A 14,793-nucleotide genomic window follows, 5' to 3' on the forward strand; every position below is an offset into this window, starting at 1 on the left:
AAATGCACCAAATAACAACAATTTGCTGGGAACGTTGTTTCTTTCTGATACCATAGGAGCCTGTTAGTAAGAGGCTCCATTCTTTTTGTAAGGAGAGAGTCTGACTTTTCCCTGGTCTGTGACCAGAATGGGAAAGACCAGATCCATTCCTTCATTTTTATTCTGCCCAGTTCTAGAGCAGAAGGAAGCTAACTTAGGAAAATTATAATTTGTCTTCATTACCACCATACCCATCCCAAGAAAACCTGCAGCAAGATCCAGCGTCTCTCTCCCTGTCCTCTTGCAATCAGTATTACGTAGACTGAAGAGAGACGCTGGAAGTGATGGAAAACCTCCCCCATCGTGGGCTGCGGATCAGTATAGGCTCGTAGTTACGGAGCAGCAGACTTTGCTCTAACCCTGGAACTACCGTGACCTGTCAGGCAATTTAGTCTACAAATCTCAAGGGAAGTAAGGCAAAGCAGTGCGGTTACCTGATTATTCAGGAACTGTGCAAGAGCCTCCTCACTTCACAAAACCCTTGGCAGTGCCATAGGCCAGCCTGAGATCCAAACTGTTTTGTCTACCTAGATGGAAACAAAGTGAAGTTTTGGCACCTGCTGCATTCTGTGCTGAAGATGCTTTCTTCATGGTTTCACTTTGACCTCAAAGCAAAACTTTGTAAAGCTGTCCTGGCTGCTTATTTTTTGCACTCTTCTTTCTCAGAGGAAATATGCGATTGTATTTCATCTCAGCTGAAAAATCCACAACTGTGCCTGAGTTCAGACAGATTTCCTGAGGCAGTGCTCTGGGCAAAGACAGTACATTTTGATATATGCCTTTTCCAGCCTATCCAATCTCTGGCTAAGTGAACACTGAAATAGGGGCAGGGACATTCTTTGCTTACTCTATCCACAACACAACAAGTTTTCAACTTGGAATATAATCATTTATTTATCTTTACAGTGATGACGGAAGAATGTACAGGTGTTTTCACCCATAGGTATAAAAATCTGTTTATATACACTGAGTCACAATAATCTTTAACTGGGAAATCGTTCTGTTCTCCTGATCCATCCTTACCAAAAACCACAGGAAAAACAAATATTTAGTACAGGCAATATAATTCCAGTAGGTTTGCAACTTGGCATCAAAAGCTCAGCTTTAGATTAAGGGTAATGTTCAATACTTAAAAAAAGGACTTTAAGTCATAGGACACAAAATAAAGTTGCTTTTCAAATAAGATATATACATCAAAAATAGGAGTCTAAAAAAGGCATTGGTTTTAATGCTATTAGAAAGCTATATAAATGTGCATGGGTCCGTTTCTTCTTATAACGAAAGACCGAAGGAGAAAGTGCCTCTGGCTTTTAGGAATTTCCTCCTGGGACAAGTCAGTTAAAAGTACCTGTAAAAGAGAAAGAAATTACTCCTTTTGCAAAAGTCAAGGCTGATGCTTGAGTCAATTAGAATAACTTTGTTTAAACAAGTATAGCTGTGCTTCAGTTCCATATTAAGAGCACATTATAAATAGTCCGCAAGTGGCTAATAAAAAAATTAATACAATGCAATTGTTAAGAGTCCTACAGATCCCTAGTTACTTGTTTATTAAACACTACCCACAAACATCACATGCTCAAACATGCACAAACATAACAAACATCTAACCTCTTTCACAACGCGCCCTTGTGCATGTTACCCGTGTTTCTGCAGTATTTGATTATGGTTTTAAATCATTTTTGGAACACTCATTTTTTATATATAGCATACAGTATGTTAAAAAGTTTCCTAATATAAATAGATCATACTGGCAAATTAATCTGTATGAAGGAGAAATATTTGCAGCTTCCAAGCTATTATACATTAACTAATCCACTTACTCAAAAATCTTATTCAAGTCTATAATTAAAGCCATTGGGGGGAAGGGAGTTTCACAGAATAAACCAACATATTGGCTATATATATGTAAATAGGTAACGAGTTCACAAGCTAATGACACTCAAGGTCTGATAATCAAATTGATTTTTGGAGAGAACTACAGTAGCAGTGCAAAAATAACCACTTCTATAAATAGATTTATGACTCCATTCCAAAACAATTATTTCATGTTAAATTAAAAAGTTCAAATTGACAACCTGATCCTAAAATAGCAAGGATTTGAAATTTCACGTCTTAAGTCAAGGTTCTTGCCTGACTTCCTTCAAAAATATCAATAATTAGACTTTTATAGGAGAAATACTCGAAGATTAAAAGTTTATTAGTAAATATCTGCAATTTAAAATAATTAAAAGATTCTGGTAGCCTGGAAAACATCAAGATTATTAGTCTGTTAAGTGAACTAAACAACACTGGAAAATAGCTCTCAGTTACAACATAAAGATCAGATTTCCATTTATGTTGCACCAATACAAAAAGTAATACAAATTACTTGTATTAGAAACATGAGTATTAAGCAGCTGGTGGGTACATTGTAAATAGATTTTGTTTCTAACTGTAAGAAACAATACACCCTTATATACACTAACCTAGTGCACAGTCCAGATACTGAGTGCAGAAATAACGCCTAGCTGTTGGGCATGCCAAGGCTTATATTCTTTTTATAGGGAGAAGCCAAAGCGCTATGGAATTATCACTCTTTGTACAAGTGTGAAGCAAAATTCGTCATAGATTCTGCATCAAATTCTATTTTCTTTAGCAAGTAGTAGAACTATAGTTAAATAGAGCACAATGTGGTCATCTAGATCTGTCCGTCAGATGTGACCATAGCTCTAGCGACACCTCTGAGGTCCGGTGGTTGTTCTCCGAGAAGGGTCATGGCTTCACACACAACCTCCTTCCACCCTCAGCAGCCCAATATCTAGGTTCTACCCAGGGGTTCCCCGAGGCTCACATGCCACRAGCGGCAGGAGTACCCGGTTCTGTGTGGCTTACACGCACGCACAGAAAAGGCAGTGTAACTTCTGTCCGGAGTAAGCAAAACAGGTCCCAGCAACTCCATGCGCACAGCTGGCTAAGGAATGAGCAGCCGCAGTGCACGTCACCACTCTGAACTGATCTGTTTAGCAGCCTTGCTGAAGCAGGGCACRGCTTGGGAACTTCCATCCTCTGCCGACAAAAGTTACCAGAACGTAGTACTTTACAGTTCTACAAAAGTTAACTTCTTCATATCTGTCAAATAGGAAGTACACATATTCTTTTCCCTTGCGGATAGCAACTCCAGAACCAAAAGAAAAGAAATGAAATCCTTTAAAATTGGAGGGCTTGGAGCCAACACAACAATTTCCAGACAGAATGCTTAGTCGTTAAAATTTCTGCTTACTCCTTATGAAAAGGTCAGATCTCAAAGCTGTGAGCTTTCATAAATGAACACTACTAGCTCAATGGAAACAAGAGAATGAATTGTCATCCTTCTGCAGACAACTAGAAAAAAAAAAGATTTTAACAAAAGTGCATGGCAGATCAACAGATCAATACCAYAAACAGGGATGAAATACAAGAAGATACTTTGGAAAATAAATTTGTAGAGGTATYATCCATTTGAAACTTTTCAGGAACTTGTTATGTAATTTTATTAAATTAAATTTTGAGGAACAGAAAAAGGTTTACCCCAGTAAACCCCAGATTGCTTTACCCCAGGTTCACATCAAGTAGTAAGCACCAGAAAATATACCTGCTAGGTAATGGTTTCCAGAGAGTGGGCCTTTATCCTAAAGGATGAAAAACACTACTTTTTTCCCCCYGGTGATCTGTGTAGCATGTTAGGATGTTCATTTCTACATATGCAAAGCTGCCTCAGTGTTCTGCTGATTTACTGCATGTCAGCTAACGTACTAGGAGAAAGCAGGACTGCTTCTGAATGAGATACTACTGTCCACCTGGCGACTGCTGAGTGGCTGCCAGCAGCTGAGAAGTGCCCCCAGAGATCCGACTTACCTGATTTCTTTTTATGCTTCATCGCCATTATCCATTTCTACATCTATATCTTTTGTCGTATCAGCTGCTCGTGACAAAATGTCTGCCATTAGCGCTTCCTCCAGTTTTTTACGCACTTGTTGCACCCGCTCTTCTTGTTTTCTRAAGGGAGGGAAGGCAATAAGGGACAGAAATGTCAGTCCTCCAAATATATTAGCAGACTAGGACCATAATACTCGTATAAACAATGACTCAGGACTGGTTTCTCAACCCTTCGTTTAGCTAAAACCTTTATTTACTAGCTCTTTAATATACTGCCTCCGCACATACGCATGCACATACATGGTGCTTGGCAGTCACACTGAGCGCACGCTGAGCCAAGAACCTTTCTGCTTTAGCACGTATGGTTTACTTTCCCTCAGGAGAGGCAGAAGGATTGAACTCGACACATGATCGTCAACTCCTCTCAGCCTAGACACTTGAAAAGACCAAACAGAAAGTTAACAGAGCAGTATTGCACTGGATAATCTTTGTAAGGGTGTTTTTTTTCCTTCTTTTTTTTGGGTGGAGGGCAGAGAGGTTTTAGGGTACCTCACTGAAAATCATAGGAAAGTCCCATCATTTTGAGCACTGCAGAGCACATCTGAGGAAATCTCACTCTTTCCCAGCAGAAGTGCTACACACCAGGAGCCCCCTTACAGAATGCTGGAACGCTAAGCTGGTTTCTAGGTGTGCAGAGAACTAACTACAAGTCCCACAGACTGTTTGCATCAGGGAAGATCCTCGAGGAGTTTCACTTTCTATTTATTTATTTACTCCTACTTATCCATTCAGTCTTATCCACTGGTCAGTGATGCATTCTGGATAGCAGCCACTTCTGATGAAACAAAGGTTTGTTTTCCTCGGGAAAGTTAATTGAAAAATCTTAATTCAGGTGTCAATATACAATTAAGATATTTTCACTCAATATTTGGTTTGGAAGGTAAAATCTAGTTTTCAAATGTTACTAGAAAACAAGGAGTCTTCTCTTGAAGTTTCCCCAAGAGAATGCAAATTTTGAACGAGAATCATTTTTTTTAAAATGTGAAAAACCCACTTGTTCTGTCAAGCTATGTTTTTTCAAAAAAGAAAACCTTTAAACAAAGTATATGCTTAAGAATGACTAGAACTTATCAAAAGTAGGCACAGTCTGAACAGGAAAACATTTGTTAGAGTGCTGCAAGGGTATAAGGGAGCCCCCAGCRCTCCACAAGTACTTTAGAGAAGGATTCCTGCTTACAGAGATAGCAGAAGGAAGAAAAAAAAACCGTTATTAGTTCAATACAGAACTTGTTTTCTATCTTCCACCTGTCTTCTATCCTTGTTTTCTATCTATCATACATAGCTGTCTGTCCCAGAGCTGTTAACTTTCAAGGGCTAGAGAGTAATCTTTCGAACCCTGGGGCAGAGAATCAACCAATACAAAGATGCCTTATCTTTTTCAGAACCTGTGTGGCAAAGGAGAAATAAAAGTTAGAGCAGCAAATTCAGTGTTTGTTATTGAATGAAAATGATTCCRAGATCACAGATAAGATGAATTTAAAGAAAAAAAAAATGACAAAAAGTTGTCACAGTCTCAGTTGGTGGAACAGACTGCGAACTGGTCAAGATTATGGAAATAATACAGTTTAAGTATATTTCATTCCCTCCCGTTTTTGGCAAGACACAAGTCTTGTTGGTGCTACAACATATTCCTTGCTTTGGTCTTTAGGGAGGCTGCTCTCCAGACAGGCAATCTAACATAAATGTCAGCAAATATCTTACATATCAACTTTGAGGAATCAGGCACGAAACAATCATAAGCTACACCACCTCGTTAGGCTACTTTATGTGAAACCTTCTTTTAAATAATACTTAACTATGTTGATGAAGTTTAGAAAAACATACGCTGAAGCATAAGCTCAGCCTATCCTAGAGTTGGGAATTGTTATCCTAATTTGCACCAAACCCTTTCCTACCATCGCAGACTGAACATGACAACGGTGGTATTTAACTCTTGCAATACACAGGAGTGACAGGCAGTTTCCTCTATCTCAGACCAGCTTCTGCTATTAAGGGCCCAGGTTTCCTATCTACAGTGTATGGGGTCTTCTCCAGAGAAGGTCATGCCCCAGTCCTCACTTCACAAAGTCAGGAGAGCGCATGGGTTTCCCTGGTTATCTCATTTTTGAATTGTCAACCAGCCAGCTGATCTCTCAGGGAGCAATAACCATAAAGTAACYCAAAGCACTCCCAATCCTGACGTGTCTGATCAGCTAGCAAAACAGCTTTTGTAAATATTAAAAACACAGCTCTGTTTATACAAGCAATATTACTTTTAAAGCACATGAACTACCAAGAGCAAATGTTTAAGAACCAACAGCAAAAACACACTGCTAATAAAAAAGTGCTCATCTTTAAYGCTAAGTAAAACTCTAAGGCTTCAAGTGTCTCCGTTCAGTTTGATTAATTTGATTTCTTATGCTAATTCACTATGACATTATTAAGTAAAACTACTTCAGGCCGTTAGGTCAACAGCAACCTTTGCCAGTGTATACTTTCCTGTTGCAAAAATGAGACGGTTAGGAAAAGCAAGCTTGGCCGCCAGCAGCGCTGCCGAGGAGGGCAGGCAGGCCGCTCGCGAGTGCCTTCTCTCCGCTGGCTGCTGCTGGAACCACCGCCAGCGTGGCTCAGCCGGTGGCACCACGGTCCCRGGCCTTGCGGCTCCGCGGGACCTGCGGCTCCCTGGATCCATGGCTCCCTGGCACYGTCCTGGCTGTGGCCTATGCTGCTCCATCTCATCTCCCCAGCTATATCACCCGCTAATAAGCAGCTCCCTGGCCACATGTTCTTTTCAGCCTTCCTCCCTGCAAAACACAATCCTCATCCTGTAGTTCAAGGACCATTGCCTTAGAAAGCAGGCTGAAAGTAAAGACACGCTACTCCTAGCACAGAAATCCACAAGCCCCTGTTTCCAATTCTGATCATACTTCAAGCGGGAAACTGCTTTATGCAACAGGACTGTGCATAGCTTTCCATTCCTTATTTCCTTGGTACTTAGAATGATTGCTTTGTCCACACTACTTGCATTCTTCTCAGCACACACAACTAAGTGATGTATGTGTGCTTTAAAGACATGTGTGATTCCACATAACTGTATGAAATCAAACTATGAGATTGTGCAAGCCTCCTCTCCGATTTCCCCATCTATTTTTCTATACTGTTAAACATATTGAAGATCCATTTGATTTACTTCTGTATGTACCGGCTCTATCTAGTCTGTCATCAAAATAAAAAATTGCATATAGTTCTAGTAATAGCATTCAGCTGCAGCAGGAACACAAGGGTATCTCGACATTTAGGATGGGTGTCAGAATAGCAGGGAAAAATCCACAGGACCACCTTGTCCCCATTTGTGAACCAGTTCTTCCTCCCTGCATGAAAGCATAGAGATAATACGCCTTCCTCCCCGCTCTTCTAGCAAATTCGAATATAGTATTTTTTGTAGACGGTCAAATCACGAACCATCACCTTAAGTGCTTACAGTAACATCTACTCTGTTTCTATACAAAACATACTCTGGAGCGTCTCAGCAGACGAGCGTTCTGTGGTACAGATTCCAGAAGTCTTCTGCTAACCAGATCTGAGATGCACTGCTGAAAGGAGATTTAATTACTTGTATGTTGACTGTATATTAAACTCCGTTTTTTGGGCTTCTGTTACTTTCTCCCCCCCTCCCCACCTCTCCGATGCATCATTTCAAATAGGTTTTTCCCATCTCCTCCTTCCCTCTCAGCAGACATTAACCACTGTGCTGACACCATGCTCTAAATGGTAGTTACAGAAATTCTCACATGTCTGGTTAGTGTGCTTTCCTCACATGCTCTGTATTAAACTGGTCATTAGATCTAGGGTCAGAAAGTTTATCTCATAGCTAAGGTTGGGAGGGATTATTTAGGTTTTTTCCTCTCTGCAACACAGTATGATCATTTTACCTTACAAGTTTCTTATTCTTGAGGAGAGCTCAGACTGTAGCAACATCCTTGATCTCTCATGTTCTTCCTTTGGCACTTTATAGTTCTTATGGYTTTGGTCCGTCATACCGAAAGTGAGATTTATATAGGGTATTGAGGAATATTGTGAGGGACTAAGCTACAGCTGACTAGTTTGGATCAAGGTTCATATAGCTTAAGAAGAGGACGTTGTTAACCCCATGCCAAACAAACTCACAGAGCTATAAACTTGAATTACTGTCCATTCCTGTCTCATGGTAAATACAACTTGGCTTTTGGACAGATTAACAGATAATTTTTCTTATCCATTTTTGTGCAGTGTGACATTGTCAGACATACTACATTAATTGTTATGCTTTAGTAAATCTAATAGGTTTAGCTGCTTCTAAGAAAAACCAGAAGTCCCATTACCAAGCTATTTCAAAAGGGCAATTGTCAAGACAAATGAGAAAGTTCAGGAACAAAACCCACTGGGTAACACTAAGGAGTCAGCAAAGAACCTAGACTGAGCAAGAGAAAGAGCTGTTGAAAACTAAAAGCTATGATTTTCAGAAAGGACTTACACGCTTTAGGAAAAGAAATCACCCTGAAAACTATAAGCTTTAGAAAATCCCACTAAAGAGAAGACATTTAAAAACAAATAATAGACTAGGCTATGAAGCAGAGCAGAGCTGTGAGTCAAAAATCAATTTCATAATGGATTGAAAAACTTCATCCACCTAAGCACAACCAGAAAAAATAAAATCCACTATTCATCATTTTCAAAAGATACCGTTACACAGTTCATCCCAAAAGAGATGAGAGAAACGGATTAGAGCATTTATCCAGCAGAGAGACAAAGGATGTCAAACGTAGCCTTCTACAGAAATGGAGAGGCAACTCGGCAGGGCAGTTCCAGAGAAGAACATGACTAGATGGTTGGTCAGAAAAGAAGCTACAAACAGAAGCTGCAAAGCAGCAGTCTCAAGATAAATAATCTGACAGATTCAGTTAATAGGGAATTCCAAAAGCATTCCTAAGAGACCAAGATTTGGATGTAAAGACCACTGGGAACCACACCAYACCCATTTTACATACCTATCTTTCACAGGACTAGCATTAAGAAGCCCAAAACTACTGAGAAGATGCATCTCAGAACTGAAAAAAAAMCCCAGGTGGTTGTTCCTAGTGATAAGGAAATGTGGTTTCTTTTTCATCATGCATTTATAGGAGGATATTTAATATTTTTTCAGGGAATTTGCTGAACCAAAAGAGAACAATTTCCATTTTATTCTGATTATGAAAGAGATTTACTATCATTACATGACCAGGAATACTTTTAAGTTAAGCATGACTCAAGCTGAGAGCTATTTTATTATTTTATTAGCTGCCACAATCTCCCCTGAGGAATTTATAGCACAAAAGAATACACGCTTGCACCTGACCAGATATGCCCAACGGTGAGCTTTTCCTTACCATTACCTAAGTCCAGGAAGCAATTGTACTGCTTTCCTTAGTGATAACAGGTGYCATATTCTGATTCTACTTTTTCATGCAGTGTGTTTTCTGGATGGCCTTAAAACGAAAGAGGTTCACACAAACAGTATGTAAGGGTATCTTTTAAGAATATTTAATCCTTTCATAGCAAGCTGTCTATACAGCCATGAGCCAGAAGAGACACCCAGCTTGCAGTTTATTCATAGAGGTAGAGCTGTTTCAGTTCAGAATCTGTGTCTTTCCTGAGCTGCCAGTGCTAACTCTCTGATATCAAGTTCAGAGACTCAAAGACTTATAAGACAAAAAAAGAATTCTGCTATCCATAATTAATACATGTTGTCAAACACAAGAAGAACACTCTTCATCCTGCTCCATAACTTTCAGAAATGAAGCCAGAAGAGTTTAACTTTTGAAAGCAGTTCAAGTTGATGTTTAAGAAAATAAAGCAAAGTAAATCCCTAAGCACAGGACTGGAAATCAGATAATCTTATACTCTGCAAAAGATTCAGCAAGTCATCTAACGCTTAGAAAAGAATGGGATTAGTAGTTGACTTTGGTGCCTAGTGAATTCCATTAAGTGGCAAGATCCAAGTTCGGTCCTCAAATTCTCTACGCAACCTAGAATTAATTAACTGAAAATGTGCTAAAAGTTCATCCCACATGTTTATTCAAGCCAAGCAAGAGTAAAAAAAAAAACTGGAAGACAGGATTGTGTACTAYGTATTGTCACATTCCAGCAATTAGTCAATGCAGCAGGAAAACTCTCTTCACTCAGTCCTAATCCTCGAGTGAARCGCTGGAGCCTCTGCTTTCAGAAACCAAACAAAGGACCAGTCTTTCATTGAAAAGAAAATTAACAGTGCAGCTAGAAAAACAAAGAAACAAAAAACAAAAACATTGTCCATATAGGCAGAGCTATCTGTGCTCTTCCTATTATATCCCAATCTCCCATTTCAAGAGAGTGAATTATCCACAAATCTATATGCTATAGATGAATACTCTTATTCTCCCTTGCTGAAACTCTACTTTAAAGTTGGGATCAACAAATTAACCTGACAAAAAACAGAAGGGGGAAGGGAGAAAGCCAATACTGATCACAGCATTAGCTTACTGGTTGGGCACTCCCTTGAGAAAGAAAATGTGGGTTATGACTTATGTCTTATGGAATATTTTATATTAATATATTTATCAAAAAGAGAAAACCCAGATTTTCATTTTTCAAGTTACTGAACCAATCAGTATGTTCAAGAAACATGTTCACACTTCTCTTCCCTTATCTCCAGGATTGCACTGAGCCAGGAAGGAATATACTTCAGTTGAACTTGCTTGTCGTTTTATTGAAGACTATAAAACTTACCTAATGTCATCATCTGTGACTATGAAAGCTTTGCAGAGGGGTTGAGATGTATTAAGCCAAACAGCTGGGTTCTTTTCTACAGCTGCGGAGAGCTGTCCCGTGATAGGTGCAGAACTGGTGTGCAAAGCACTAGCAACAGCTGATAGCAGGGTGTCGTCATTGTTACCTGGGCCAACTCCTAAAATAAGGATAACGGAACAGTTAACATTCACATTTCACACACAACTTGCAGTGTCAGAGCTCTTCCCAGTASCTAAAGTTATATATATTGATGATATTATTGCCACTGGATGTRTGACAATATAATCTAAACAGTTAAAAACAAGYTMTTGAAAAATGGCTTTGTAATAGCATAGTTCTCATTTCAGTATAAATTAGCATTTCACAAATCATCCTATTTCTAAAACTGGCTAGTTTCTTTAACTTACACTAGCAATTACAATAKCCTCAATTTTTTAATAAAGATGACCAGATCATAAATTTATCAGTCACATATTGAAATAATTTCTTAGCAACTTCATGATGTTAATCTATACCAATATTTCAATAGTCTTTGYTTTAATGCTTTAAAGGTATTAAATTAATTCTGGAAAGTAAACAGTGAAGGTTTTTACAACACTCAAATTCCCGTGACAATCTCCAAAGCAGCAGAACAAAATTGTTAATTCTCARCTACAACTTGATGATATTTTAGATCAACTTTCACCAATAAGAGCACAGTTCCAAAGTATGGTTTCTGTTAACTACATAAATGAATTAAAAATAAATGGTTTTGGAAATTGAGGCATTCTGTCAGCAAACACATTCAGAATTTGGAGTTTACCAAATCTGATTGTAAACTTAAAGCTTTTCAAAAGCATCAAAAAGTCTGTCCTTTTTAAGCACAAACTACTTTGTAGATCTGAGGTAAYTGCAGTAAATGAATACAATACCTTGAAGACCTTTAGGTAGCTCCATGGATTTTATGATTTGTTCACTGACATCAGATGCACTGAGGCCTTGTAGCCTCTTCTCCCAGAAAAGCTGAAAAATAAAAAMCAAGTTGGTTAATTGGAAGAGAAAAATAATCAGCTCATGGTGGTTAACAAAATTCATGATCAAAGCAGCATCAGAATAATCAAGTGGACAGACAGTGCCCAGCTGCTTACAAAACAATCAACCTAACAGTCATACACGCTACCGAAAAGGTAATACGCTATCTGCTGCTGGCGTTTCAGTCGTCGGGAACACGCTTGCGTGGGCACTGTGCAGTGTATGTTGAGATACGGGAGCCAGCTCTGAATGTTACAGTGGTACAGCTGCACCAACACTAATGCTAGTCAGGAGCTAAACCACTTCAAAACCTACCCGGGCTCAACGATCTGGCCCCTTACTAAGCTGTGTAGGTATCTCTAAACTTATCTGGAAATAAGATCAAATCTTGCCACTTTCAAAAAGATGTGTGAACTAAATTCACATTCACTTTACTTTCTATTTCTTGATTTAGTAGCTGGAAACATGACCTAAGAGATTTTTRTTTAACAGTGCAGAATTCCCTCTTCACTGGTCTAAAGATTCATCCTGAAGTTCTGCTGCAGATTGGCAACTCCTGTTTTTTAAAATGGATCTTTTTCAGCTAGCAAGATAGTAATGAAAGCTAGTTAAAAAGTTGATTCCCATTCCACAGGAAGCTACATTTAAGAAATAATCTTAGTAAGGAGAGAAGCGAGAATGTAGCTATGCAATTTCCTGTGGAAAGGGTATTCTGAAATAGTTYGACTTCTCTGCAGGATGTGCGGGAGGAAAAAAAAACTCTTTCTTTTCATGCTTCCAAAACCTGAAAAATAAAAAAACAACCCACCCTAGGCAAGCAGCTATACTAATTCCTAGGAAATTCCTTGTTGCAGTTGGGAACTCAAAAGACTTAGTTTAGGACAGGGCTTCCAAATGTCACATTCTGTTCTAAAACTGGAAGTGAGACRACTAGAGTTTCCTCTTTCATCCTTTGTGGGGCCTGTATCACCAGTCACACCTCATTAAAACTGAACCACTCCACATCAACGATTCTTTTTCGGAAAAAACTTTCTTTTCAGTGACAGAGGTAGTAAAGGCCAGGAAAAAGCAACAAAGAATGTGTACTTCAGCATTAAGAGTACTACTGACCGGAAATAAGGCCGGTAGTTATGGTAAGAAAAATGCAATAATCTCTACAACACGTCTGTACAGCTTAATAAATCAGTAGGGTGAATGATGGTTGTGTTCGCTGATAGATTACTACGTCTTTTTATAGAGAACTACTTATTTAAGTGCTCTTATCTGGACACATTTGTAGGACACATTTGTAGCCAAGTCTAAATCCATGTGGCTTAGAAAACCCACATAAGATCATTCAAGCTCTTCAACTTTTTGCAGAACTCTGACTACATCGTTTGACACATTCTTGACTTCTCCATGACTCTGAGAGCTTTCTGAAAATAGATGTTGCCACTCATGTCTCATTTTACTGGAACCACTTAAACTTAAAACACTTTCTGTAAACTTATTCCTCACTCATAGCTAGAATTCGTTTTCACCATTCCAACCCAGGTTTTGGTTACATTGTTAGTTGAACATCCAGGCATCTCCTTCATCTTGTTTTAAAATGTTAAATATTTAGTACCTCCAGTCATTCATTTCTACTTTTTACCAATATCACTAAGATACCATTCCCAGGCAGCACTCTAGATGCACTGTAAGTCATTACTGCTCCATGGACGAAGCGACAGTGCCTTTAGGCTGTCTGGACCTCTAAAGAAATCCTTGGTTACAAAAGCATGAAGAGCAACTCACCGGCTAAACTCTAAAAGGAGTATTAAGACTCACAAAAATGAAGTTAAAGTAAAATCCTATTAATTCAGTATTTCAYCATTGGATTAACTTCCCACCTTGATAAAGTCATTACCAATTTTTTTTTTTTTAAGTGTTTAAAGAATTTACCCTTCATTCCCCTTTTACCCTTCATTTCATAGTTTTTTAGAGCTAAACAAAAGGCTCACCAACTCCAAATCATAGCTCTATTTTTATATGCTACAGGACACAAGAATACTTAGGGTAAAATTAATTGATCTACAGCAGCAGCAGCAAAGGTATCACTGAATACAGTCAGGTATTACTGGTTTTTGATCCTTCGGTTGCCTACTCAAACCATCACTGCGCACATCACTGAGGGAATGAGGGATCAGGAGAAAGGTTAGGGAGTGCACAGGAATGCAAATGCGTTTGGGAGAGAGATGGGTACTTTAAGAAGGATAACTCAGATATATGAAAGCCTAGAAGATTTGCAAAGTGGAGCACAATACCGATCRGAGGGCTCTTCCAATACCAGTATTCACTCAGCTCTTCAAGCCTTAATTTTCAATGCACCAAAGAGTCTCTTCAGTTATCAGCACTCTGACTGACTTTGTGGTCAATGCAACATAGAAAAGCACTTAGCATTTAGTCACAAATGCTTAAATAAGATTGAAGCAAAAATATATAAACTATATGAGACCAGAGAAACAAAGATTCAGGAATATAATTCTTGTCATCAAGTTTTCAAATAGCTCTTTTGTGGGCTGATCTTTCCTGTTTTTTTTTTTTAATGGAGAAAAATTATTGTGCAATGATATGGATGAGAGTGTCAAACGAAGATTTTATAAATTCTTACCAAGCCCAGAAGCTTCTGGTCTAATCTTGAAATGGGTTATAGCTCTCCCTGTTCAAGTTCAAAAGCTCTCAGTTTGAACTACAGAACATTTTTAAATATAAAGCCACCACTCAATTAAAAAAAAAAAAAAAAAAGAGGTGGAAAGTTGGTAAGGCAAAAAAACCCAAACTGGAAAGTTGGTAAGGCAAAAAAACCCAAACCCCAAAATGCAACAGCCAATTCAAGTGAACCATTTCAATGGTTAATAGCTCCCCCTTTAATTTTATAGTGTATTCGTAGCACAAAGCTTCCAGCATCAGCTTCCAGCATCGTTGTTAAGTATTATCTTACTACACTGATTTTCCTCCAGATTTCCCTATCCCCAGATCTCTGCC

At 38.7% G+C, this 14,793-nt stretch overlaps 1 protein-coding gene across 1 annotated transcript in view; it reads right to left on the reverse strand.

The window, feature by feature from the left end:
* Nucleotides 1-906: 906 nt before the first annotated feature.
* MBD2 (methyl-CpG binding domain protein 2) overlaps nt 907-14,793 on the reverse strand; it is a 44,941-nt gene continuing 31,054 nt past the window's right edge. Inside the window, exons 4-7 of the mRNA XM_026076898.1 lie at nt 11,688-11,778; nt 10,756-10,933; nt 3,913-4,053; nt 907-1,387 (exon numbers count right to left, since the gene is read on the reverse strand). Coding sequence (XP_025932683.1) covers nt 3,924-4,053; nt 10,756-10,933; nt 11,688-11,778 — 399 coding nt within the window. The 3' untranslated portion in view covers nt 907-1,387; nt 3,913-3,923. The remainder of the gene's footprint in view (nt 1,388-3,912; nt 4,054-10,755; nt 10,934-11,687; nt 11,779-14,793) is intronic.

Source organism: Apteryx rowi, unplaced genomic scaffold (assembly GCF_003343035.1).
Source record: "Apteryx rowi isolate R43461 unplaced genomic scaffold, aptRow1 scaffold_442, whole genome shotgun sequence".
Taxonomy (NCBI): Eukaryota; Metazoa; Chordata; class Aves; order Apterygiformes; family Apterygidae; genus Apteryx; species Apteryx rowi.